A 27,404-nucleotide genomic window follows, 5' to 3' on the forward strand; every position below is an offset into this window, starting at 1 on the left:
ATCACTAAATATAGACATTATAAAATGTAGCAATTTTTTTTTGGTTTATATTTATTTCATTTTCATCATTTGAATTAAAATGTGTCTTTAATTACATTTTTTACTTTGCTTTAATTTACTTTGCATGTATTCACGTTAACGAGACTTCAATCTGACCTGTTAGGGACATCCAGACCAGCCCACCATTATGAGAAGAGGAGACCGGACCCTCGGGAGAGACCCACGAGTCCGGAGATCAGTATTAACCCAGTCGAAGGAATGATAAAGGGAACAAGAGGGAGGAGGAGGATGGAACCCGGAGTGCCAAATGCATCAAAGGAATAAAAAGGGGGGGGCGGGGAAGCAGAGACTCGAAAGTTGAAGACACCCCCCTTGGTATGTATTGCAAGTGTGACTGGTAGGAAACACGTTGGTACATTAGTCCCATAGGATTTCAAAGAAGGCAAAAAAAAAAAAGTGCTCCTTTTGTTTTACTTTTGAACTCGGAGTAAAGCTCTCAAATTTGGTGAAAAGATGGCGGAAAAGCATCTACTTTTTTATTTTTAATCAAACTTGAACAATCAGGAGATGAGCGTTGAGGCCTCCCAAATGCGTTTTAAGTTGAGAAGAAAGAGCACTAACGGAAGGATGGAAACACTGAAGCACTATAAAGCCGTTTCTCACATTTATCGTGAAGATTCTCGATGGAATTCTCCAGTTGGAAGACCAGAATCCACCTCGCAGCTACTCTTTAAATTATGTTTACCACTCACAAGGGTGCCTTCGTCTTGTTTCCGCCTGTGTGATCAATATTGTTTAATACGTGGTTATTTTTGTAACGTTGGGACACTGGAAATGTTTTGTAACATAATGTATATTTATTTTTTACGGTTCTAAGACACTGGAGTTAAGTCTGACAAATTAAAGATGTTGACTTTGTACTTAATATTTTTGTTTGTGTGTGTGTGAGTGCCACCCGAGAGATGAAAGAATATCGGTGAGTGCCGATAAGAACGTTACCTTACAAGGTTATGGAGCTGTTTCTGTCTCCCCTGACATTATTTGCATTTTTTCCACTGCTCAGACCACTCACACGAGGCCCGCCGGCACTGCGAGGTAAGCCCCAAGATATTATCCAGTACGTTAATGAGAGGAATGTTTTTCTGGGGTTTACGTGGCAGATTGGGGGAGAGGCAGTACGGCGTTAAGCAGGTTGGGGATGATGCATGGGCTCTTCATAAATTGGGATAAAATGAACAGTTGGCTCGATTTGATTCAGTTCACACGTCTGCTGCCACCAGGCAAGCATATTATGTGAAAGGTTAGAAGGCCGAGTCAGGTTGCAAGCCTACTTGGGGCTTTTGTTGTCTTGGCTACTGATGCCTCCCTTCAAATTGAAAGGATATCGAAAGTATAACATATTTGTGCGTCACATATTTATTTGCCGAATGAGACGCGGGTATTAAACTACGTGATCTTATTCATGCCAAACAAGTACCTAGTAACTAGAATTTACAGGCGAGCCAATCACCTTATATATATTAGAAGTGCAATTCTTCCATCTAGTGGAGGGTCCGAGAATATAATTGAAATTCTCTTTTGCGACGGGCTGCTACCATCTCGTGGCCAATAATCGAAATTGATCCTTCACAATAGGAAATACAGTAGCCATGAAATCTCAGTCGGCCTTTTCTTAAAATGTGACAGGATACATAGTACAGAAACGTTAATGAGACCACACGGTCATTTAAATGAAAATTTGGCATTACTTATGTGTACTTATGTTTACCATTTTTTAAAAACATTTGTTTGTGACAAATTGTGCACGTGGGGTCTCCCTCCCGAAGGAAGCCACTTTAATGGGTCCCTCTGACGTCACTTCCGTGGCCCTTCCCTGCCTGTCACCAGTGCGAAAGCAACGGGAGACGAAGCTAGCGTTTCCACTGCAAGCCTCGGGCTGAGGCTAACGGTGCTGACTGAGGCTACCCGCGGCACTTTTCATTCTCAGCTGGAGCGACGACACTGGTATTTTCTTTTTGTTTCCTGCCTTCAACGGCGTCCAGCACACGCGCACAAAAAAGAGAAGTGGTCCTTTTGGACGTTGCCGTGATGGACTGACTGAGCGACGGGAGCTTTTTTTTTTTTTTCACCGCGACACTGGCGGTCCCCTTGGACGTCCTGAGCAGCAGGTGTACTGACGGATAAACGAAGGACAATCTCAGTGTTCATGAAACTTTGCTACGATTTACGCGCTGGGTAAGAAAATATGTCTTTTTTTTTTTTTTTAAAAAGGGTCACTTTGGGCGGTTTGTGTGGCACGTGCCGTGGTGTTGGGAGTAAACCTGACAAAATGACGGTGTATTTCTAGATTTCATGCGTCGTTTGCTTAATTAAAAAATGAAATTGTCAACCAAAATCAAATGTCTACCGTGATCGCGGCAATTCGGCGCTACGTTATGCTAGCTGGGCCTTCTGTGGTGGTTCAACTGTACCAAAATATTTATAGTCCTCCTCCACGACCACTTACTTAATTATACTTATTGTTTTTCATGTCCACAAACAACCTCTATAACTGAATCTAAAAAAATGTTTGTGGAATATTTTAACAACTGAAAAAAAATCTAATAAATAGAAAAAAATCATTAAAACGGAATAAAGAAACAAGAGAAATGAACGCCACCCCTCAAACATATTTTGAAAAACAGGAAAAAAAAACATAAAACTGAAAACTTTGAAAAACAGAAATCGAAAATAAATTAAAAAACAAAGCACCACCCCCAAAATTGAGAGCAAAAATATAACATACACATCTTTACCTTGAAGCTTGCAAAGAAATCTTACAGATTGTTTTAAAGTGGGTATTGTGGTGCATTCTTAGTGCACGTAGGAAGCTCGAACGCTTCAAATTCCATGACGCCTCTATGCCACATGCCACAAAAAAAAAAAAAAAAAAGTACTCCCACTTGACATTGGAAGCAAAGCAGATTTGTCTGTCAACCCCACCGGCCCATCTTCACTTGATTTAAAACAATAATGACCCATACTTCATTTTATGTGAGGGTTGTTGCATTTTTCAATCTGGATTTGAAAACAGCTGTCCACTCCCCACTGTATTTTCCACTTGAGAAATTGACCTGCTGTTCACAACCTATTGATCATCTCTTGTTTATGTAACCGCCGTTGATGATCTAATCGCAGCGTATGAGTTGGCAGCAGTAATTACATGATGAACATGTTTACTAAATGTCATTATTTTGAGTGCTGAGTGACTAAAATAAGCGCCAGACCTGACCCGGTGTTGCCTTTGCACATTTTGGGTTTGCTCAGCCATCTTGACGTTGGCCCCAAGGCATTTCTCGAACATTCCTTGATCACATCCGCCACGGAAAGTATGGTGGGTAGCACACATTCTGCAAGTAGATGTCAAAAATGCAAACATGCTTCTCTACCATCACCACTTGGGATGCTTAATCTGCAAGAGTTATTTAAAGGCCACGTTAATCCCTCTCTTTGTCAAGGAATCGCCCACGGGGAGAGCCCAGATAATGAGGGGATGACCTAGTATGTTGTTTTGGATGGAAATCGTGATATTCAGCGGGGGGGGGGGGGGGGGGGATTGCAGATTGTTTAAAAAAATCGTTGAGCCCTACTTCTGTATGATATATTCTATTTTTGACCTGCTGATATAGGGCGGGTTTACTTCTGGAGAGCCTTTTTATAGCACGTAAGCCACAAGCAGCTGTGATTGGCTGGCGGGCCGTCTGTGACCTGCATGGCCGACCGACAGTAGCCTCCATCTACTATAGGTCATTGGCAGACGAATACACAGACACACTTGTCTACTGTGCGTATGATGGCCGGAAGTTATTTCTAAATAGTAACATTTAAAATAGTTAACGTTCTCCAATTAATTCCGATAGTTCAATCTCTCTCCCCCCTTTAGTGTCATTGCTTCCATTTTTTCAGTTTCACCTGTCAATTTACATGACGGCCGCATTTGGCTCTCGGGGAAGTACTCGGAGGGGCTTTTAGGGCAAGCTCAAAAGTGTCGTGTGTTCACTTGCTCATTTTGCCGTGACACAGTGCGGAAAAAGGAAGTGTTTAATGACCTGCCACTCGCGCCATTTCTATTCGCGTTCTCCCGCAGGCAACACCTGCCCACCGGTTGAAGCTGCAGTCTCAGGAGCCCGCGTGGGTGGGCTGTCTACAAATAAATCGAAAAGGAGCAGGTCGCTACAATCATGTCGCATGGGGAAATACTCGACTAGACTCTTATTTGTTTTCGGGTGCATCTCAGTTCACTCAGGCTACGCATATTTGTAACGGCAAGTCTCTGTTTATATTTCAATTTTATTCAGAGCAGCTATGTTATGTAAGGACATAAATGTTTGATCGGCATCGATTCAAGTCAAGATTGGTTGCAGCAGCAGACGAATGAATGAATGAAGAATGCAGCGGGACTTTTCTCTTCTTCCTCAAGCCTCCAGCAGGTCGTAATGTAAAATTTAAAACCTGTATGACAGATGATGCGTTATACAACAGGAACACTCCAAATCGAAATTGGGCATGATGACATTTGTCAAGTGGTACATTCGGCTCGTGACGTCACTCGTTTGTTTTTGTGTTTTATATTACGCTGCTATTTTTCGTTTTATGAACAACAAAAAGCGGCTGGTGAACAGCCTGAACCGGTTTGCCAACAGTCAATATAGCATGATGGCGCAACGCGGCCATTTTGCCTGCTCCCCTGCAATCACTCCCACCATGGAAATGAGGCCAACTGATGCGCTGCGGTCACGTACGTGTCAGACGGGTGAAAAGGATATGGTTGTCACGGGTTACAAACGCGCGCATCCTGTGCAGACTGAAGGCCAACTGTCACAACGCTGTGTTTGTGGTCCCCCCCCCCAACAGGGTTGCCATCCGCCATGTTAAGCTAAAGCCCAGGTGCGCGGTGTTGACCATGCTCAAGCGCCTGGACAAGATCCGCTTCCGAGGCCCGAGGACGCGGGACGACTTCCCCGAGCTGGGCGACTCGCCGCCCGCCTCCGACAACGAATGTAGCGACGACGTGCCGCCCAAGCGCGCCGCCAACGACGAGCCTCCGCGAGACCCCGTAGGTGCTTCTCAAAACACGACACACAAAATTGTTTTCGCTGTTTTAGCCTTGACGGACCCCGGATGCTTTTGTCAAGGTGATATTTTGAGGCACTCATGAATTATTCTGCTTGAACATGCGGCTCTGATCTCCACACCCGACTGAGCAGGTGGAAGATTGCTTTTGCTTCGTATTTCAGAGCCACCTTGGTAATATCAATCAGGATTTCCCCACCCTTTGTGATCCCCCCTTCCCCCAAAAACAAAAAATAGTGCTTGTTTGCTCTCTCATTGGCACCGTTTTTTTTTTCTAATGAGCAAAACATTCAATATGTAAAGACCGACATGTCAAATCAAACTCGAGAGCCCGCTATCTTCATGCTAACATATCATGTAAAGCGCCGTAGGCTGGCTAACGTAAATTAGCATACATGTTGCGGTCATCATAAGCATTCAAACAACTACTAGTTTAACACACACGTCGCAAATACAAACATGACAAATGGTACTCACAGGAATGGATCTCTCTGCTGTGTATTTTTTATTTTTTTCGAGGAGCCTTTATGATGTATTAATAGCACGCCAAACTGGAAAGCACCCCGAAGATTGCATTCTTACTTTGAATTCTCTTCCCATCGATTGTCTCTCCAGTGACTCCCAGATCACTCCCCAAATTCCGACAATGACCCATTCAAGTGTTTTCACGTGCGTTTTAATTGCATACACTTGAGCTTTGCTTTGCCGTGAGCGCGACGGTGTTGGCCCACGCCACTGTGTCAGCCCGCCGGGGAGAGCGTCATTCACGTCACCACGCAGATGACTCACAGCCAGAAAAGCTAAAATAGGCACTGTGCCACACACACACACACAGACACACAGACACACACACACACACACACACACACACGTGTGCACAATCCCTGAACACATTCGACATTACGGCTGTGAAAGTCTCCCCCGGTACGCAAATGGCTCATTCGAAACCCACGCAGGCTGCACTGATGTCACGTCACTCGGCTCATGTGAGGTGATGCGTTTAGCCATTGCAATTTCACTGGGCTCTCGCTACCCCTTTTTTTTTTTTTTTGCGCGTCTTCTCTCGAAAAAGCCAATAGCGAGTTTAGAAAGGCGTAGTTGTTACTGGGAGAGTGCTAATTTGCACTTCCACACACGTGGCTGATCAATCCCATCCCCAGCGGGCTTTTAAAAGCAGGAGCGTTAGCTTCTTGAGCAGGGGTGGGTTGAAAAAAAAACAAAACAAACAACACTACCCGTGAAACTAATTTAATCCTTTAAAAACACATACTTAGAACTTTCATTTTATGCAAAAAAAAATTCTTGTGCATCTCTAATAAAGGTTTTGAACCGATTCACAGCCTCGGACACGCCGATTGCAAGCCGAGCCTCGACCTAACGTAACCCCCCCGCCGAGGCAGCACGATTGATTGAAAAATCTGCGAGAGTGGCTGTGAAATCAATTACAATAGCGATTACTACTGAGTCCTCAGCGGCGCCGAACCTCATTTGGTGAAGTTTTTCATCAGCGTATGTCACCTCCTGGCATACGGCTTTCGTCCAATTATTATTATTATTTTTTTTCCCCCATTGATGAGCTGGTTTTATTCCTCTTCTCTCCCCAACTGCATTGTCAGGTGATTGTTGGCGGGAGGGAAAGCCTCTGCAGTGTGCGCATGCGTGTGCGTATCTGCCTCTTAAAGGACCCGAGCCGAGCCGTCGCCACTTGGCGCCAGCATCCCTCCTTTTGTCTGTGCATGTCCCTCATCCTTCGTGTCAAAGCCAGCCGCCTTTGCGCACGTGTTGCCAAAAGAGGAACCCCCGCACTCCCTTTTGTTTTTCTCCCCCCCACCCCCCCACCTCTCTTCTCAGCCAGACCTGAACTGAGCGCTAGTGTGAGTCATGCGTAGTGTGTGTCGGCTCGGGAGAGGTTTTGTAATGGTAGCCTTAGAATTGAAATCGCCAGAAAAAGATATTTTTTTCTTCATGTATAATTGAAAGATGTTTTTCTTTGTGTGTGTGTGCGCATTCACAGGCTGGTTCAGGGTCTCCCATCATGGCCGCGGCGATCCAGGACTTTCAGAGGTCAGAGTCGGAACGGCTGAACGAAGTCAAAGGACACTTGGAAATTGCCTTACTGGAGAAACACTTTCTACGTGAGTACACGTACCTCTGCGCATCCAGTTTTCGCTCTAGACGGTGCCATTAAAATATGACTTAGCTGCCATATCGTGGCACCTTGGTGCCAGTGAACTATGTCGAAATGAGCCGCGGAGCTTCATGTAACAACGCGGCTGCCGTTTTGTGACATCCTGTTGCTGAGGAACGATGTCGAAGTGACTTTAGGATTCGCGTAGTGCTTCGCCGCCATCTTTTGGCATCTGTAGAAAGAGTGAAATGCTTTCCGGGCGCGCTGTATACCACAACGGATCTCATGAATAGAAAAGAAGCGCCCGCCGTGTCTCGCCAAGACGACCGTTGCACCTCGGAGCAGGTCGGCAGGATCGCATAATGGACGGCGGCGCTTCGCTTCCGTGCTTTTTTCTCCCCCGTTTCATCGCTCCACATCTGTTTGGCGGCGAATGCGAAAAAGACAGGCCAGTGTGTGAAAGAGAACACATCGGGCCATGTCCTCTCTCTCTCAAAAAGCCTCCTGCCGGAGCGAGAAAGCGCGTCAAGATTCACGCTGGATGGGCTTTGCCGCCCCGGGTGGGCTCGTCTTGCTTCCTCCTTGGCTTCTCCTCTGCCTCTCGTCTTTCTCGTTGACTCTCACGGCTCTTTGGGGTCTCTGCCAAGCCTTTGCTTTCAGCTGCTCCACTTTTTGACTCACAGATGTGATCATCACGCAGGTGACTGCGCAGCCAGCTTGGCGACAGAAAAGATGGCTGCCGCTCTTGGCCTTGGGGGGGGGGGGGGCGAAGCTTCTCTCTCTCTCGTTCTTTCACACGTCTTTTGGCTCTCCTTCCCAAAATAATGCCGGGACCCACACCGCCTGCGAAAACAAACACCCCCGCTTTTGGAAGTGTATTGTGTTGTGGCCCGCACCGGACGTACGCGTTTCCATTCTAAATGGTTTGCGGACACGGTGACCCATGCCCTTCCTTTGGCATTGGAATCCATTGCCCGGTGCTTTACCGGGGGGGGGGGGGACCTTAATTGGTTAATATGGAACCATGTAGACATAAGATCCTCCTTTTTAAAAAAAATTTGGGGGATCTGCTGCTATATTTTTATTCTTGAATGGATTTTCAAATCATTTAGTCTTTTGTTTTTCTGTTTAAGTGTACCTGGAAGAATTTCCTTGTTGGAGCGCTCTGTAACATCAGGTGACGTTTGTTGCCCTTGGGTTAGCGTCCACTTCCTGTTTCCTTCTCAACCGACAGTCTCCATTGAAACCTCCCCCGTCGGGTTGGATGCCATACACACCGCCCCCTCTTTCCTCTTTCTTTCTGACTGTTCTATTTTTGTCCAAGGTGGTCTTTGAGGGGTTTTTTTTTGTTCCTGCCACTTGTGATGACATTAGCTAATGAGGTATCTGTATGGAAACAAGTCCAGCGTCCCTTTCAGTGTATGACAATATGGAATTAGCATCGCGTGCATCAAGTATAGCACCGTATGGGGTGAAACCCCCCCCCCCCAAAACAAAACAATCGATACGGTTCCAGCAACTGTAAACCTTTATCAGGCTGTTTCTGAAGGCCGAATGGCGCGATGCATTAGCCACGTCAATAGCGCAACCCCGTGTCCTCGAACGAATCACGAGAAGGGAACGTGTCAACTAAGGAAGCTTCCTTCGGGGAAAGCCACGACTCGCCTTTGCCGCACGCAATCTAGGCACGGGCGAGGGGAATTGTTGTTGTTTCCAACGAGATGATTGAAAGCGATCTCGTTCGGGGGTACGTATGGAAGGTCATTGCGACGGAGCGTTCTATACTGATCAGGCGATCAATGTTGCTGTCCGAGCTGCTGTTCCATTTCATGCTGCGATGAAAACACACACACAAACTTCTGCGGTGAAACATCAGAGCACAGCTGAAGGTCACTTTAGATCCAGAGATGGAATCACATTAACCGAGTGATGCCATCATGGTGTTATTTGTACACAGCTCGTCAGATATTTAAAAAATCTTCAGTGCGCCTTCTTTAAAGCATGCAGTGGTGTTTTTTTTTATTTTTTTTTGGCGCACAACCTTTTCTAAAATGATCATATACTCTGCAATGTTCATCCATGCTTTCTCGGAAGCTGTAGAGCGAATGGTTCTGTGCTCCTCTCGCGTTTGCGTTCTCGGCGGAAGACGAGCAGACGGCTGAACGCGGAGCCTGTGTCATGCAGCCGCCTGCGAGGTGAGAGGGCTGATTTGGCTGTGAAGTCAGCAAGTCGTGGGCGCAAAGGGAAACGAAGGGATGAAAGCGGAATTTAGGTCACTTGTGAGACGTGCTGGCCAGAGCACAAGAAGCCACTGACGGTCACAAGACGAAATGAAGCCGGATGACACTTCCTCCTTTCGTGTTTTCACGGCTTGACACTCAATGATAGTCTTTTATTTTTTATTTATTTTTTGTCCCCCTCCCTCGCCGAGATTGCCACAACTGAAACTTGGCTTCTGTCTCTCTTGCTCCGCGAACCTTAATGACCCCCACCTTCATCCAATGAAAAGCGCCATTGTTTCCTGCGCCTGATTGGAAAAGTTCACACAGTATTTTTCCCCCCTTTGGGGCCTTGGCAAACCTTGATGAAATGTGATTTTTGCCGGCTTGTGTAAATGCAATCCATAGGACTCGAAACGCGCAAGATGCCGACCTGTACTTGTGCGCGATTACAGATTCCTTGCCTTCTTATGGTGCAGGCCCCACCTCTCGCTACCTCCGGTGCCCCCCTCCTGTCCTTCCCCCGGTGCCTCGTGCACTCAGTCCAGTCCCGGTTGCTGGCCGCTCTCTACGAGAGCAAGCAGAATAGTCTTGGATGTTGCCTTGGAAGGAGATCATGTCGACTCAACGGGACGTTTGAGGGTGCGAATTGGAAAAGGGCACCCGGAGGGGGAGAGAAGTGGCAGTCGTGGCTCTGTTTCAAGATCGACCCGAAGCGGGCTCCCCGTCGAGCCGCTCCTGCTCCGGCGTCCCGACCAGCGGTCGCGTCCGGAGGCGGATGAGGGCGTGCAAGGTGGACGACTTCACCTTTGACAGCTTCGATTTGCTCTACGCCGGAGCGGTCGATAAGCTGAAGAGCCACAAAAGTAGCGGCGGCCTCAGTAAGTCGGCATCGGCGTCCGCGATCTAATTTCAGAAGCAAAACAGGCGTGTTGACGATGTTATTCATTTGGCGTCTAATTGCGAAGGGCCTCTGAGGAGCCGGATTGTACGTCATCAGTCTGACACGCGTGGCTGGGGTTTTTCGTTCTGGACTCCAGTAACTAACAACATGTGGTGTCATTTTCAGTTGGCTTCATGTGTCAAGGTCTGGATTGGGTCCTTGGTCACGCCTGGGCTGCTCACGCTCCCCATGGGTGGCTTGAATGCGACTGATCCACTTCCGGTTCCCTTCGCTTGGGTTAGCTAATATCCTAATAGGTTTACCCGACGACTGCTGCGCTCCTGGCACTGATAAGCTAGCCGCGTCTAAGCCGATTAGGCCGTAGAACCCTTCGGCCACCTTTCCGACCCCATACATGCTTTCCTACTACCTCGTCAATGCAACACCAACACTTAGATGTGCAGAAAATGGTTGGGAGTGGGGGCGGGGGGGTTCAGGGCAATCATTTACAAAAGCAAATCCATTAATGTACGTCAATAATCGCAAATCAAAATGGACAGTGCAGAGCTCCAAAAGCCACGTCGGCGCGAACAAAAGGAAGTTGCTAACGCGGCCGCAACTGGTCTCAAATCATTTAGAAAGAGAGAAGGTTTTTTTTTATTTTCCGGCGATATTAAAGAGTGGCTCGCTCGCCGCCCCCCTCGAGGGTGTTTTTCTCTTTTGTTCTCACTTTATTGCCTTCCGTCCTTAAATATTCATGCATCCCTTTAGTCCGGCAGACAAAGGAGCGGGAGGAAATGCAGCCGATGTTGTTCTAGAAAGTCCCGACACCTGAGACCGCTCGATGCTGGAGCCTGGCGGGGCGGATTATTGGGTCAGAACTGAAGGTTGAAAGACTGAAAGTGCGGTGAAAAAACAAAGCCAGGAAGGACGAGTCGTTGCAGGCATTCAATTCAAACGGACTTGCAAATCCATGTTTTGATTCACGTCTAAGACAACATGGCAGCTTGTATGCCGACGTCCCGATAACGGCCGTGTCTTCCAGAGGAAGAGCTGAGGAAGCTGCGCGAGGAGACCAATGTGGACTCCCTTCGGCAGGAGCTGGAGAGGGAGCGCAGCAAGCGGCTCGACCTGGAGCAGAAGATGGGCGACGTGCTCAAGTCCAGGTAAAAAGCCACAACGTTGACACCTTTCTTGGGCTGATGTCATCGGGAAGATTGCGCTCATATTTCCCAAGCCCTTTCGAGCATCATTTTAAAGCGGTTCGGTCACATTTTCTTGTCGGATACGCACAAATGGGACGCATTCAATATTAATGGCAGCCTCTCAACTGATCAATAAAACTCACGATCCCAACCCCAAAACCAAAGGCCTCCTGCGTTGCGGCTAATGCTAATGTTTATCGCTCGCTTAAAAGCCACTCTCGTGCTCGCGTAATTAGCGTCCACCGGTACATTGCCGGCATTTGAAATGTTTTACCACCAAATATCTAACTCTATTTAATTAATGAGCGCAAAAAAAAAAAAAAAAAAATTCCATCCGCTTCAAAATGTCACCGTCGCGCTTTTGGGTAATTGTAATTAACCCGAGAACTTGGGTGAGAAGTTACGTTTTTTGTGATTGATTGTGTATTTTTTTGCTTGTTTTGTGTCAAAATGGTTTATGTCTCTTTATAGTCAATCCAAACCAAAAAAATAATAATAATAAAGGGGGGGGGGCCGCCATATTTCTCTATGTTATCCCTTAATGACACATTAAACCACGGCGGCGTCTCTTGGCACCTGCGTGTACTGTTCTGTCCAAGCGCACCGCTGGCGTCCTCGTTGCGATCCGATGATGCTCGTCGGCCTGCCGATGGCAAAATTCCACCGAGGGAATTAGCGGCTCGGAAACGTGAACTCGAGACTGCCAAAGACGGTTCAGCAGATTGTCCCGTCCTCCGGGGAATTCTCCTGTCGAACGGTAGTAAACATCCATCGGCGGTATTCGCCAACCAACGAGGGTGGCGTTGGCGCTCGGTGGCTAAAAATAGAGCCACTCTGGTCACGCTGGGAAGTTTCCATGTGTGAAGAGAACGGGCCGAGTTAAATTTAGTCGCTAATGCCGTCGGTAGACTGCGCTGTTCCAGATACGGCTTATGGAAATTTCCGCAATGTAAATGAGCAATCTCCAATAGCAACTGACATTTTTATCGGGCGATTTAAATTTTTCTCCAATTGAGACCCGATTGAGAATATGTGATAAATTTCCATTTCTCTGGGAAAAAAAACCTCAGCAGGCCAAGCGTACGTTAATTCAGTCCACCGACAGCGGACAGGTTTTGCGGCCAACGGGGGGCGCCGCCACATCCCATTTGGCAGGTGCGCCATAATAGAGGAAGCAGACGTTGACACAAAATAGAATGAAAAGGCATTCCATTTTTACAGATTGGTTTCTAAATAGAACTTTAAATCAAACAATCCCCAACGATATGAGTCATTAAAAACTTTCCACGGGTTTTTACAGATGCTTGAAACCACGCTCGACCGTTTTTTTTTTTTTTGGTTCCTTTCCTGTAAGACCATCCGCAGCTTCCCTCAATGTCAATTACAGAAACCAACGGTTTATCGAAATGGAAAATAAAACCGCAACTGCCCTCTAAAAAAAATAATTGGTGGTTGATTCTGTTTGGAGTCAAGCTAAATATGCCAACTGAAAGCAAAAGCTTAAAAAAAAAAAAAGAAGTTTTTTTTATCCTGCCACTGGGAAGTGAAAGTGACACTCGCTTGCACTCTCCACCTCAGGCTAGAGGATTCTCCGCCGCAACCTCCTAGAAAACAACAGTCGCCCTCCAATAATGGAACAGGTAAGACCCTTCACCCCAAGGGGGGTTTGGAATAAATAGTGCGAAGATGAGTGGAGGGGTTTGCAGGGAAAGTCTCTCCAAACAGGAAATGACAAGGTGTGTATGCGTGAGATACAAAGTGGGAAAGGAAAGGGAGTGTTTGGGAAGTGCGGGTTATTCTTGGACATGTGTTTTTAATGTCATTAAAGGGAGGGGGTACAAAAGTGCACAATAGTCAGCTGGTGGAAATGTTTATTTTTTGTTTGTTTTGCTATTATTAGCATGCTTTGACCTAGCCGTATGTGTGTTTGTATGAGCCACCTTAAAGATGAACTGTGAACGTTATCGCGGGAATTTGAAAGGAAACGCAACCGCGCTTGACACGCAACCCTGTCGTGTTTTTCTGAAGCGGACAAGCAGCAGCAGCAGAAGGAGGTGTGGAGCTCGCGGCTGCAAAAGTGGTTGCACGAGCGCTTCGGCGTCTACGTGGAAGACTTCCGCTTCCAGCCCGAGGAGAGCACGGTGGAGGCCGAGGAACCGCTAAGTGCTAAAAGGTGGGCAGGAGCTCGGCGTGGCGCACTCGAACGCGACTCGTCTTTCACCCAGTATTGATCTGCCGTTTGTTTTTGTTGTTGTTGTTGTTGTTCAAGCAGATTTATGGTGGCTCTGCGGGTAAAGTGGGTTGTTTGTGTGTTCTGAGCTTCTGTTGTGGTCTTCCCATCCAGGTTGACAGAAAACATGCGGCGACTCAGTAAGTGCTCTCGATTTTGAAAAAAAATAGTCTGATTGCATTTCCCTCCCCCCTTTCAATATTACAACTGCGATCTAATCTGCATTTATTTGACTCGTTACTTGATTTGACGTCGGGTGTGTCCTGACTGTTTCAGAGCGAGGAGCTCGGCCTGTCACCAACTTCTTAAGGAACCTCTCCGCCTTATCCAGTTGGCACTCTGTCTACACCTCAGCTATTGCCTTCATTGTGAGTATCCCGTTTTTTTCCCCTCCCCCAATAGTGCTCCCGATGACAAGTATCGCATTATACAAAGTAATTACGCCTGGACTGCGGCTGTCTAATCCAATCATTAACATCCGCAACCAATAATAGAAAGAGTTTTTCTTCCCAGCGAGTTTGGCGCCATCGCCGGCGTTACATTCTGTTCAAATCGTGCGACTGTGTTGCAGATATACATGAATGCTGCTTGGCATGGCTGGGCCTTCCCCATGTTCCTCTTCCTGGCCATCTTGCGCTTGTCCTTAAATTACCTCATAGCTAGGTAAGGCGCGGAACCGCCGAGTCTCAAAAGTGAGAAATATGAAGCTGATGTATGTGTGTTGTTTTGCAGAGGTTGGAGGATCCAGTGGAGCATTGTGCCTGAGGTCTCTGAACCCATGGTACGTGCTGCTCAAACAGCGTCGGCACATTTATTTGCCCGTTGTTGTCGTCGCGGGCCGGTGTGCTCGCTCATGTTTTGGATATGAGCCTCATGCGACGACGGTGGTTGGTTTGTGTTGAATAATTGATCTGCTGATTACAAAAATTTATGTAACATGAGTGTGTACGCGCTAGATGCATGGGTGTTGATGCTTTATGCTCCTCTTCATTTTCAGTGCTTATTTGTACACAATGGCGGGGTTTCTAATTGCAATGTGTTTTTTGGTTCCATATTCCTCTTGAATGTTGGGGCTTTTTTGCGCTCGGTCAGAATTCTGTGCGCTCTGAAGTTTAGGCGGTGAACCTCGGATGTGTTTGTGCTCTGCAGGAGCCTCCAAAGGAAGACCTGACTGTGTCCGAGAAGTTTCAGCTCGTCCTTGACGTTGCCCAAAAAGCACAGGTGCCATTTTTATTCGTTATTCGACTTAAGTGGTAGTTGTTGACCCATCCTTTTTCTTTTCGCAGAACCTTTTTGGTAAGATGGCGGACGTTTTAGAGAAGATAAAAAAGTAAGCATTCGACTGAAACTCGAGCCACAGTCAAAGTAGACATCTGCTGTTTTTATTATTATTATTTTTTTTTTTTCCCCCCACAGCCTCTTCATGTGGGTGCAACCGGAGAGCACCCGTAAACTGTACATCTGCCTGTGGGTGGCTTTCATCACCTCCTGCGTGCTGCCGTACAAGCTCATGGGCTTCATGATCGGTAAGGCGACAAACGACAAGCTTTATTCCTCGCTGAAATTACGTGAGTTTGGTTCAGTATGCACAAACAAATGCATACATACGCGTTGTGATCGTTCCGTGCGTCTCCTTTTCAGGCCTGTACGCCGGCGTCAAATTCTTCATCATCGACTTCCTGTTCAAGAGCTGCCCCAAGCTGCGCGACAAGTACGACACGCCGTACATCGTGTGGAACAGTCTCCCCACCGACCCCCAGCTCAAGGAGAGGACCAACGCCACCGTGTCTCGCCGGGTAAGCGGCGGACGCCCCCCCCCCCCCCCCCCGCGTTCAAGATCATCCTAAAGGGCTTAGCCATGCAAAAAATATGCCTAATGGCGCGAGCGGGATTATTTTCCGCTTTTCATTTCTGCATGGCTGATGCAAAAAAGCTGACCATTTAATCAGGTGTGTACCTGTTCAAGGCTTTGTCGTTGCGTCACAATCCCGTCTGCGTCGGGTTACATAAATTCAGAACCATTGAGTCACGGTTAACATGTTGAGAAGGAAGCCGGGCCTCAACACAACTCCAGGTGCAGAAAAACAACTCCCTTGTATTTCATGAGCAGTTTCAAAGTAAGCGCGGCCGGAACAAAAGTGCTCCACGTGAACAATAAAATAAAAACAAAATTGCAGTGCTTGAAAAGTTTGATTTATTTCAATAATTGGAATTTTAAAAAAAAGTGCATCTCAAATTTCTATATTAAAATTAATTTTGATATTTATTTTTCACGAGTTTGTCAGATTAATCTGCCTCCCACTACTGCCCTCTGTTGGTCAAAATAATGTCACGAATGTATGGTGGCGGCCCATTCGATGATGAGACCTGCAACGTATTTGGACATCACAGGTTGTGTGTGTGTGTGAGATGTGGACTCAGTCACAGGATGTCCTCTGCCCTTTCTCTCTCTCAGCTCTCTGCCGTAGAGAAGGTAGGGCCCTCGCTGTGTCTCCCTCTGTGGTCAATAGGATGTCAATGGAGTGGGCCTTTTTGAAAAAGTAGTTTCTCCCTTGGTTCATATTAGCCTTGCTTCACACACATCGACGTTAAGCCCATTTGAACCGTCAGTTCATCGTAGCAGTTGCTCTCGCTGTTGCTTTAATCAGTAGTTGTTGTCACGAAACAAGACAGAGATGCCGTTGTTCACGCGTGGATGTTAAAGGGCTAGCTGGTGAGTGCATTTGAGCTCTGTTGCTAACCAAATCAGCAGCACAGAAGCAAATGATTTTGGGAGTGAGATTTTTGCCATTCGCAGCAGCGCTCGATGCCTCCACTGTAATGTAGGCGATAGATTCCCTCTCCCATTTAGCGGCCACCACCCGTGTCAAACCTTCCCCACCTGTCCTTGTTGCCAATCCCTCATAATTTTCTTTTTTGTGTTGCTTGTCTGTCTGTCTTTGGTTCTCGTTTTGTCTCTAGGTGCAGCCTGTGGCTTCCCGAGGGAGCCTGGCCGCGGCGCCGTGCGGCGTAAGCCGCGAGGACGAGGCCGGCCGCTCCCACAGCACCAAGAAGGGGGCCTTCCACGAGATCTTCAACCTGCCGGAGTCAGAGCGCCCTCTGGCAGGTGAGAGCCTCGTACTGCAGCTTTTATACAAGCCCTCGCATTCTCCTAAGCTGCATTGCAGGTCTGAAATATGAGGAGCTTTGTAACTGGTCAATGTGTCGCCAGTGTGTGAGAACGGCTGGAGGTGTTGCCTGATAAACCGTGACCGAAAAATGCCCACTGACTACATCAGGAACGGGATGCTTTACGTCACCGAGAAGTAAGTGGAACACCTCTCCAAGGTTTTTTTTTTCTTTCCTCATCAAAGTGCCACGGAAAAGACATTGAAAAGGGAAATGAATGATGCCACCCTCTGTGTGCCCCCTAGTTACTTGTGCTTTGAGAGCTCCAGTTCCAGGTCGGGCTCCTCCAAGAAGAATAAAGTCATCAAGCTGGTGGACATTACTGACATACAAAAGGTGACTAGTGCTAAAAAAAAATGGAGCAGTATCCCAGTTAGTCATGGCAAGTCAAACTTTTTTTGTTTATTTCCAGTACAAAGTGCTCTCTGTCCTACCGGGAAGTGGAATGGGCATCTCAATAGCAACTCCTTCCACCCAGAAGGTACCAAGTGAAGTCTGTTTTACGCAAAAATTATGTTTAAATAATTTTTAAAAATCATTGCAAAGGTGTACAGAATGTCTTTTAATACAAATGACAAAGTATTTTCCTTAAAGTGACTGAAAATGGTTGCCAGCCGATCGCAGGGCACACCTAGGGACAGTATAGAGTGTTCAGTTAACCTGCCATGCATGTTTTTGGAATGTGGGAGGAAACCAGAGTACCCGGAGAAAACCCACATAGGCACACAGAGCATACAAAGGCTCAAGCCCGGAACCGATGGCGCTGAAGCAGTCGTTTCCTATCAGACATTTGAATTGAGAATTTGCCGTCCGCCCCCCACCCCTCCTGTCTGCTCCAGCCGCTGGTGTTCGGGGCCATGATCCACAGAGACGAGGCCTTCGAGGCCATCTTCATGCAGTACACCAAGGTGGTGACCACCAGCAAGCCGCAGGCAGCCGCCACCTCTGCCGAAATTTAGACGCCCATCCCTTGAAGCTGCAGGCGCCGTCCCACTTCTTCCTGGACATGTTTTTTTTTTTTTTTAATGAACAGAACTTACTGAGAAGGGGGGCTGGTCCTCCCTGGTCAACTAACTGCTTCACTCTGTTGTTCCTCTTGTGTACGCGTTGCATGTGTGACAAAATAGTCTTTTTTTTCTCCTTTTTTTAAAATGTGCATTTTTTTAATCCTCTTCCAGGGATGTGATTCCTCACTATCATAACTGGAGCTTTAAGAAAATTGTCAACTGATCATGTTTTAAGCGTCACATAAAAAGCCTTTTGTGTTAGTTTACAGTTGGTCGGTTGCTTTGCTTTGGTGTTTTTGCGTCAATGTGAAATACTGTCTTATTTTTTTTTTTTTTTGGTCCAGATATGCCTTTTATTACCCGTTTGGACTGATGACTGACTCAACTCAAGCGAGAACAATTTGCATTTCAGCACAACGTGGTACTAAATAGGCTTCTATTCCATGACTGCTCTTCTCTCCCTGCACTTTATTATTATGGTCATTCAACTGGACCCTTTGCAGATATACGTTAATTATTAATCACTTCCGGTCAGGTGATTAAAAACAAACAAACAAACAAACAAACAGTGATTTTGTGTATGAGTAAAGCTGGACTTAACTCCTTCGAGGTGTCGAAAGGTACTGCCAAACTCACGGTCAGTTTTTTTTGGGGGGTGGTGGGGTTATTAGTCCCCTACAGATTCAGACACAATAAAGGCCGACGACATTAAGTATGCTAAGTCACATCAAAGCACATTGACAAAATGTCAAGGTTGCACAAATCATTTTGAAATTAAAAGTCGACCGGGTATGACATTGCCATGCATGCAATCGACCGGCTTGTACAGTGACTTTTTATTTTTTTTATTGTTGTATTTTTGTGTTCTTGGCACAATGTGATTGGATGTCGTGTTAAAAGATTTCTACCAGAAGCCTTTTTTGTTGTTTGTTTCAAACGAGAAGCACAGAATGTATCGTGTTTTTTTTTTCCAGCCAAATATTTTATCTGCCATGTTCTGCCTAAGCTCATGTTTACACAAGCTTGTAAATTATTTTTATTTTCTTCGCAGTTTGAATTCCTTTTCCGTCTTGGGAGTTTTGACAACTGCTGTAGTTAATTCACGTTGGGTCACGTGTTTTTAATTTTAACCAACAGGAAACCAGGGGGTAATTACCACTCACTGAAGCTGTTGCTTCCCTCTTCCTGTCGGATTCGACAAACTTTTTACGTTGTCATTTTAATGTCCGTAGACTGAAATTCTCACTGCAATAGTGTTTTTTTTTGGTTTATTAAAACAAACAAACAATCAAACAAACAAACACACGGGCCTCATAATTGTCAAAGCCACTTTAGACCGAATCATGCATCGAAATACTCCAAAACAATTCTTTGGGAAGCTGTCACGCTCGCTTACAAACGGCCTCGTTGTGACTCAAAAGGTAAAATTAATGTTGAGAAACCTCAACTCTGTTCTTTGCAACTAAATGGTTACTCTATGATCCAGTCGGTGCACTTTAATGTGCAAGGCAGAAGTTACTTTACATTGCTGTCCCTTCTTTTCCTTGTTTTTAGCTCGCAATTGCGATTTGTTGGATTTGGATACAAGTGTACAGTGAAGTCCATTAAAACACTGTGTTTTGAAAGAAATACGTTTATTGTATGGGATAATGTGATGTACATTTTGTATGTAAACAGGTTTAAGAGATGTTGTTTCCTGTGTCCTTTTTCTAACGACCACTGAACATGCTAACTGGTGTACACATGCAGTTTATTATCCATCATGACACGTCCACAACAGTTGTATTGGTTAGTTTGACGCAATTCAGAGGCTTAATGAATGCAAAATGTGGCTATGCGTTCAAATGTGTTGGTTTCAATGGCAGAAATCCAACTTTAGCATTACAACTAAACAGGTCTTTTTTTTCTTTCCCTCCACCCTACAGTACCACAAACCGCCGCTGGAGGTCACTGCTGTACAAGTCATCAGTTCATCCACTCGACGGCACAGGTCAGTTGTCCAAATATTTTTGACATTTTACTGTTTTTTACGTTTGATTTCACTGTAGTGGTGCTCATAAATACAAAAAAAAAAGCAACCAAAACTTTTACTCATCTGACTTATTCATTGCAAAGGGATCTTTTAAATGTGATTGAAAGGCACCATTGCATCAAATAAGTATTTGCAGCTACGCGAGTATTGTTTTCACATTTACAACTTTAAATTGAGTTCTTTAAGACATAAATGACTCTCCTGAAGATGCAATTGCTCAGAGCCGTGGGAGGCAGACTGTGGCGGTTCACTTTATTTATTTGCATTTTGATTATTGACGGAATAGCCTCCTATTTGAGCAATTTGATTCATCTACTGCCGTGGCGTTTTCACATCATCATACTTCCCACACTTTTCAGCTCTGTTGGAACTCAAGATTGTTTTATGTACTTGATTTTAATAAGGCTATCTCCTTGGTTACTAGTTTCTTCTCACAAACCTTTGGGGCAATTTTTTTTTTCTCTCTCAAACATTTGATTTTTAAGATAAATAGATGGGCCATGCCTATTGGAGAAGACGTGAAAATAAAAATTGAACTGTGCCAAGTGTGAAATGTAAAATACAGCAAATATTGCAATTCAGATTATAAAATGCACTGCATAATTTAAAGTAATAAAAGAGCTGCAATTCAAATTTAGAAATATGTAAATATGACACCTTTCCCGAAGTCAGCTGACCCCAACCATTAGCGTCGACTTCCTCCTGATAATTTTCCTCCGGTCGCTAATATTAGAAACACTAACATTAGCCTGTGAAGATTAACCACGTGGGAGGCAAATGTGCTGCCGATTTCTTATCGGGATGACAGGCCGACACCGTCAAGGGATGATGGAAATATGCAATATAGATTAGCCGGAACCAGAATAAACGAGGGGCCACTTGAGCTGCTTAATGTCCCGCGTGTCTCTGTGATGTATTGAACACAAGAAGTTATGTTAATGAGGTCATTAATTAAGCTAATTTGCATTCATTAGAGAATAATTCCAAGTCAGCGTGCTTGTCCTCACATAATGGACGGCATTAATGGGTCTTCTACATTGTTACTTATGTCACACCCCCTTCCCAGCGACTCGTACATTATTGTCTAAATTTATCTGGGGAATTATTAAACTTGGTGGGATTAGTTGGAAAATCAGGCATCAAGTCTTGCCGCAACTTATTGGAATTCATCGGAGCATTTTTAACCGTGCCAGTTTGGGAACATTTGACATGCCGGTGCCAATTAGGTCCGAAACCTCCCCACAGGACACACACGCGCACGATCGTCACCTTCCTGGCGCCCTGCAGCTGTTTCCACGATAATGAAGTCTGTGCAAGTTTGCTTTCTCTCTTGCATTTGATATTGTTGTACGCCCCCCGCCCCCCCACCCCCTTTATGTGAATTTTTGGAAATGATCTTGTCCCCTTGTTGTTGTTTAACGCCTCCGCTATATTTGCCAGGCCTTGTTGGTGACCCGGGCGGCTTGTAGGATACCGTACATACACACAGGCATGCCTCAAAGCAAGTCGGCATCTCCGAAAACGCTCCCCAAACACACTCACAAATGAGTCTGGATGCTAATGATGTTACTTTTAATGATGTTTATCTGGCGCCTGCCACGTCGGGATGCCGGCCTCTTTGCACTGAGCCAAATGTGTCATCATCCGCGTTTTGATGGGCTGCGGCGAGTGAATTGTGCGCGCCGAATTCAAAGGAGTCGCTTGCTTGGGGAATTCGGTCCCGACGTAAACTCCAGATACTGTTTTTGTTGTCTGTTGTGAAATAACTTTTTAGGTCACTGTGCGTTTTTGATGTGATCGGTTAGCACTGGCTGGGCATTTCGTAGCGTTCAAATCGATATCGCAGTGTAGTGTCGTATCACGAAGGCTCCAATTTGGAGAGAGAAAAAAATACACCGCCGATGAATTTATTGGTCGTCTTTAAGGTTCACGTGTGTGTCCCTCACTTTATATTGTGAACCCCAAATAGAAAACAAAACGAATCCTAGGATGAAAAGAGAAGTAAATAATTAAAACTTTCACCCAGTATTCAGTCATTTACTCAAACGAGACCCCTTTTTGCATCAGCATTACCCCTTTCAGCCACTGGGTGGCAGTCTTGGAACATGAGGGGGGGGGGTCATTGCATTTTCCTCTCCCTTGCCTTATTCTGTGTCCATCTGCCTGTGTGTGGTTATGGGCTCCATCTATAGCTGCCTCTCTTCTTAACCTGGTGTACCCCCCTGACTTTGGAGCATGTTTATATTAGTTCAAAAAAATATGTTCGGGTCAAAAATGTTTTGCACAAAACAGATCCAGTTATTTCGGAACCATCGGTTTTCAAAAGTGCGCGTTACTCCGCTGTGTGCGTTCAAATATCCCTTCCTCAAAGGGTTTTAATGCCGCCACAGCAGTGCTATTCGTTAGCCCGCCCGTGGCGTTTTGCATCGTTTTTGTAAGCATGAAGCTAAAAAGCGGAAAAAAAAGTCAATAAATAAATCGCCCGGTATCCAGTACTCTGTATCTCGAATCCGACACATCCTCCCCGATCATCTCCGCGTGTTTGGAGCTTGTTACCATGGCAGCGTGTTGAGTGCAGGTTAAGTGTAGGTAGGAGGCGCCGGTCCGGTAGAGTGAGTGTCGAAGATGAAGATGAAAGGAGGTATGAGGCTCTAATCAGATTGTCTCCTTCGCTCGCGCTCTGGATCCATCTTCTCCCCCTAAGCTGGCCTGCGTCCCGCTCGCCCCGGACCCGCCGCCGCATAAATCACAATCGGCCCACGAGTGTGTGTGTGTGTGTGTGTGTGTGTGTGTGTGTGTGTGTGTGTGTGTGTTCCGCCTTCAACCTTGGGCCTGGCTCAGATTCAGGCGTGGGAGGCCGGCAGACAGCGAGCGGTCGTCGGCCTCGCTCCACCTCATTTCCACAGTGGACTTGCAGGGGGTGCGGGGGCATCGGAGGGGGCTCCTACGCTTGTTTGCTGATACTTTCTCAGATGAAGATGGATTGGAGCTTCACGCCGTAATGATTCTGATTTACAAACACCTCGCAGGCACTTTTCTCCGTGCCGACAGGGCTGCGGCCCGGGGACACCTCTTGTTTCGCTCGCTTTCTCAAAGTTCCCCCGCAAAGTTTTTTTTATTTTTAATTTCGGAGCAAGTCGTTATTATGAGGCCGTGCGATCGGCAGGGAAAGTTTTCTGGTGTTCCATGCAGAACCACCAAAGGGCTTGATGATTACAAAACGGCTCATAATTACCGCCAAAGGCTGCTCGTTGGCTTGCACAGCTGCCCTGTGTGGGACTGCATTGCGGTGGGGGGGGGGGGGGCGTAGAGGGTGCCACGTGGCCAACGCGTCGAGCAACACGGGCACCTTCCCGTCTCGACGGCCCCTGGCCAAACGCATCCACCGTTTACGGTGGAACATCTGGTCCGGCGTTTCAGCACGCGCGCAATCCGTTTCTGTCCTGTGCCAGATTATCCAAGCAACTGCCGGAATATCTGGCGGCGTTTGCGCGGGTGTCCTTAATGTTGTGGCCCAGAGAGGCCTCGGCGCTTCGCTTCCGACGCCATCCCCCGAGTTAGCAGTTCATGGGAATAGAGAGCAACGTCGTCATAACTTTTTTTTTTTTGGTCCCCGAACAAACAAGAACACGGCGGCAATGACCTTTTTCGCTTCCGACGCCGCAAATTGAGCGCGCGGCAAAAAATAAAAATAAAAAATAGAAAAGAATAAGTGTTTACCCAGGAATGCCACCGCACCTCCCTTGACATTTCGCCAACCGACATGTCTGCGACGGCTCGCCTAATGACGCCTCGGCTCTCCCTCGTGTGGCAAAGCTAACAATTAGTGCCACTCCCGTCACCATGTTGGTTTCATACTCGGATGATCACGTCAGCGCGAGACAACGCCATGGCAACGCGGAGACCGTCTTGGCACGATGCTCACACCCGGGCCAGGTTATTAAGAAAATAGAGGCGGGCTTATCAACACTGATCTGTCATGTCAGTCTGTACCTTGCTCTTTTATTTACGGGTTGGATTTTAGGGTTGAGCAATTTTGGAAAAAAAAAATATTAAAAAACGGATTGCACAAGCTTTTATTCGTGAAAATTAAAAACAAAAAATGTGGAAAAAAGCAGACATTTTTGAAGTTGTGTTAATGAATGCTGAAAAGGCAGCAAGTCTTTTATTTAATTGTGAAGCACAATTGAATTGTACATAGCAGTTGACTGAGCTTCTCACCATATCTCAATATTGAGATTCCAAAAAAAATGTGCTTTTAAGGGAGGTCATTTGGAAGAATTTCTCCCCCTCTCAAGGTTTTCCCGGACCTCAAATGTTTGCGCACCATCCCAGTGGATTTTGAATATGCTATCAAGTACAGATTGCTGTTGTTGACGTCTTTTTTTTTTTTTTTTTTTTTAAACAGCCAAGGACACTCGATGAAAACCCTTCAGTCGTCGGATACTTTTCCGCCCATCTTGGTACAATGCACTTTTTTTTTTCACCTTTCCCTCCCGCCCGTGGTTTATTTTAATATTCGTCCGTACCCGCGGAACCCGCTTGTGACAAAAGGATGCGTATTTGCCATCAAACACGCTTGTTCCTTCCTGTTTTCTCAGTCTCCCACCCCCCCCACCTCCTCCCTCACACCGACCACCCTTGAACCCCGCGAGCGGCAAATACATGTGTGATGATGAGACGGGCGCCGCGTGCCACCCTGCCTTGACTTTTAATGACCCGCCCTGCTCCTCCGGGAGACGAGGAGAAACCAAAGAACATCCAATATCCCTGAATGTCATCGGCGAGTCCTTCGCGCCCTGACGAGAACACAGGCTGCTGTGAGCTTGGTAATGAAGGAGTGACGTGTGACCTCTCGTGTGTGTGTGTGTGTGTGTTCCCTCAAAGGTGAGGCGCCTGCTAGATTGGCTTGTGGTTTGAGCCCAGATTGTGCACCTCCCGGCACCTGGCATCCCCTTTACCACGATACAGTAAAATCCACACACACATACAAGAGGTTGACACCGTCGGCGACGAGAGATCGTCGAGTATCATTTGCACGCTCGTCCAATACTCGTTGAGGTTGTCGTTCCCGGTGGAGCGACGTCATGATTGCCGTCCGTTAGCTCCGCGACGACGTCGGCGCTGCGAGACGGGGGGCGGGGGGGGGGGGGGGGGTGCCGTTTGCGGAGTCGCCGAGCGTGTTTGCGGTTCGGTAATGGCTTCGCGAGGCGCCGATACCTCGGGATTTCCGCGCGTGTGCAGCAGACTTTAAAAAAAGAAAGAAAGAAAAGAACAGGATGTGGCTCCTGTAGAGGCATCAACAAATGACATTTATTGGAGGATATCGAAAATGGTAACATCCTGAAGGGGGCACTGTAGGACCTTCAAGAAAGCGCAAAGGTTATTTTGGAAAACCTTGCGGGTTGTGCTCTGCGTAGAATTCGACTGAGAACGCCCTGCCCGTTTCCTCGCTTCTGACGCACACGCCCGGCGGTCGCGGTGGCTCACTTGTGGTTCTTTTGTGCTCCCGTCTGTGACCCCCTCATCCAATTTCCACTTTGTGCCGTGGTGGGGCGGAGGCCGAGGAAGATTTTATTTCGGAGTAGACCTGAACTCGAGTGAAGATCCACCTGACAACCCCCATTAGCGTTTTTTCCGATCTTTCTCAGCCCCGTCTCGGGAAGTTTACCAACAAGTTGCCTTTCATTTCAGGATCTTCCTTAAAGAAAATATCCCCCCGGGGATGGGCCGCGAGGGTGAATAGCGAGCGCCGAGAGGTATCGGTCGGGCTTTTTTTTTTTTCCTGCAGGACAAAAGCGGCCCGCACGGAGAGACGTTTCAGTCGCACCGAGCCGAGGCGCATTAATATTAGATTGCGCCGCATCTTGCCTCGATACAGGCCAACAGGCAGCGAGGAATCACATCTGTCCCGCGCGGCCGAATAAATGAGTGAGTCACCTCAGTGAAAGGTCAACGTGAAGACTTGGAACAGTTGAGGGGCACTTTTTTTACCGGTGTGCGCCGATCTGTCTTCAGGACAGTTAGAAACTTTTAAAAAATTTTTTTTTCTGGCGTACACAATCCATGGCCTTCTGATTGGCTGAAAGGCCTCAGTAGTTGTACTAATGTCTCTCCGCGCGTGCCATCGTAAAATGTATTTTACACAACCGTAGCTTTGTTGAGCTTGGCATTGTAAAAAAAAAAAACCAACCAAACAAACAATCACCTTGAGTTTTTCCCACCCACCGTCCAGTAGCTCGAAGTAATAATTATTCTGCTTACTCCTGCTGACCCTTCGATGCGGGTTGAATGATTCCACATACGCTCGATCATGAATGAGCGAAGGCAGATGCCTTCTGGCTAATGGTGCCATTCAGGGCGAGAATGTTAGTCTGTGGTGGTGTGTGTGTGTGTGTGCGTGCGTGTGGTGCTCCGGGACGACCACGTTGCGGCCTTCCGAGCAGCAATACAGGGTGTAATTACTTCAAGCACCATTAGCAGCACAATAACTTTGAGCTGAGCTGAAAAAAAAAAAAAAAAAAAAGTCCTGAGTTGTGTGTGTGTGCGTGCGCGCGCGTGTTTGTTTGTCTGGCTGCCGGAGCGGCTTCGCTTTGTTTTGTGATTAACAAGTCATGAGTGGGCTCTCTATGTTTGCTAACAACGCGCTAGCTGAGGTAATGACTTCTCGCTGCGCACACTCGCTCACTCTTGGGGATTCGGGAGCTCGCCAAGAGAGGCACTTCGTCGAATAAATCATAACTTTTGACCATGGGCTACTTCAAGCATCTTGAACCGTTACGACATTATTGTCCAAAATCATTAATGGCTCTTACAATTGCAAAAAAAAAAAAAAAAAATCCTAACAATGGTGATGAATGTCCTGTTGAGCGTCATTCATCGCGGGGCGGTGCTGTGATGTCACTCTAACATTTTTGAGCTTCGGTTCGAGGTGGGCAGCCAAGAACTGGACTCAAGAAATACTAGGGCTCATCTCTCCAGTCTGAGCTTTAGCACGCGCGAGCACATTATAGCGTTTGAGAGATTGACGTGGGGCGGTATGAAGAGCCACAAGCGGCCCCCGACCGAGAAGATGGACTCTTCCAAGCATCATTGATCGACCGTAGATCTCTCGCAGGGAGCCCGCTGCGATCAATACAGCCCCCCCCCCCCCCCCCCCTGCAGCTGCTCCTCCTTCCTGCGTTCTTATTTATCTGTCACTAAAATTTACACTTTAGTCCGCTCGGATGCCGCGTAATGACACATTTAATGAGGCCGGCCGGGATGTTTCCAATTTGCTTGGTGTACTACTTTTTGCCCGTTTTCTTATTTAGCGAGCCTACCTAATGATGTGTCCAGTCAGTGATTGATCTCCTCTTCAACTCCGGATCAGAGAAACTCATTTTAAACACGTGCGACAATGAAACTCGGCACCAGTATC

At 46.7% G+C, this 27,404-nt stretch overlaps 2 protein-coding genes across 6 annotated transcripts in view; both read left to right on the forward strand.

The window, feature by feature from the left end:
* Positions 1 to 925, forward strand: part of celsr1a (cadherin EGF LAG seven-pass G-type receptor 1a) — a 35,933-nt gene extending 35,008 nt beyond the window's left edge. For both annotated transcript variants that reach the window (XM_086103532.1, XM_086103533.1), the window contains exon 37: positions 164 to 925. In XM_086103532.1, coding sequence (XP_085959658.1) covers positions 164 to 191 — 28 coding nt within the window. In that variant the 3' untranslated portion in view covers positions 192 to 925. The remainder of the gene's footprint in view (positions 1 to 163) is intronic.
* On the forward strand, positions 210 to 19,639 carry gramd4a (GRAM domain containing 4a). Of its 4 annotated transcripts, XM_086103524.1 has the most exons (22): positions 210 to 976; positions 1,064 to 1,095; positions 1,827 to 2,235; positions 4,894 to 5,095; positions 7,127 to 7,247; positions 11,388 to 11,508; positions 13,126 to 13,187; positions 13,576 to 13,720; positions 13,892 to 13,917; positions 14,054 to 14,145; positions 14,349 to 14,440; positions 14,510 to 14,558; positions 14,927 to 14,998; positions 15,064 to 15,107; positions 15,194 to 15,303; positions 15,419 to 15,573; positions 16,233 to 16,250; positions 16,739 to 16,883; positions 16,989 to 17,082; positions 17,191 to 17,281; positions 17,358 to 17,426; positions 17,785 to 19,639. In XM_086103524.1, exons 3-22 carry the CDS (start codon positions 2,207 to 2,209, stop codon positions 17,902 to 17,904), a joined length of 1,857 nt encoding a protein of 618 aa, XP_085959650.1. In that variant the 5' UTR covers positions 210 to 976; positions 1,064 to 1,095; positions 1,827 to 2,206; the 3' UTR covers positions 17,905 to 19,639. The 4 variants fall into 4 exon arrangements, with proteins under 4 accessions (XP_085959650.1, XP_085959651.1, XP_085959653.1 ...); XM_086103525.1 differs by lacking the exon at positions 16,233 to 16,250 and having other exon boundaries at positions 213 to 976; XM_086103527.1 differs by lacking the exons at positions 210 to 976; positions 1,064 to 1,095; positions 1,827 to 2,235 and having other exon boundaries at positions 4,998 to 5,099.
* Positions 19,640 to 27,404: the final 7,765 nt, after the last annotated feature.

Source organism: Hippocampus guttulatus, chromosome 22 (assembly GCF_054856545.1).
Source record: "Hippocampus guttulatus isolate MCC_2025c chromosome 22, RoL_Hgut_1.0, whole genome shotgun sequence".
Classification (NCBI taxonomy): Eukaryota; Metazoa; Chordata; class Actinopteri; order Syngnathiformes; family Syngnathidae; genus Hippocampus; species Hippocampus guttulatus.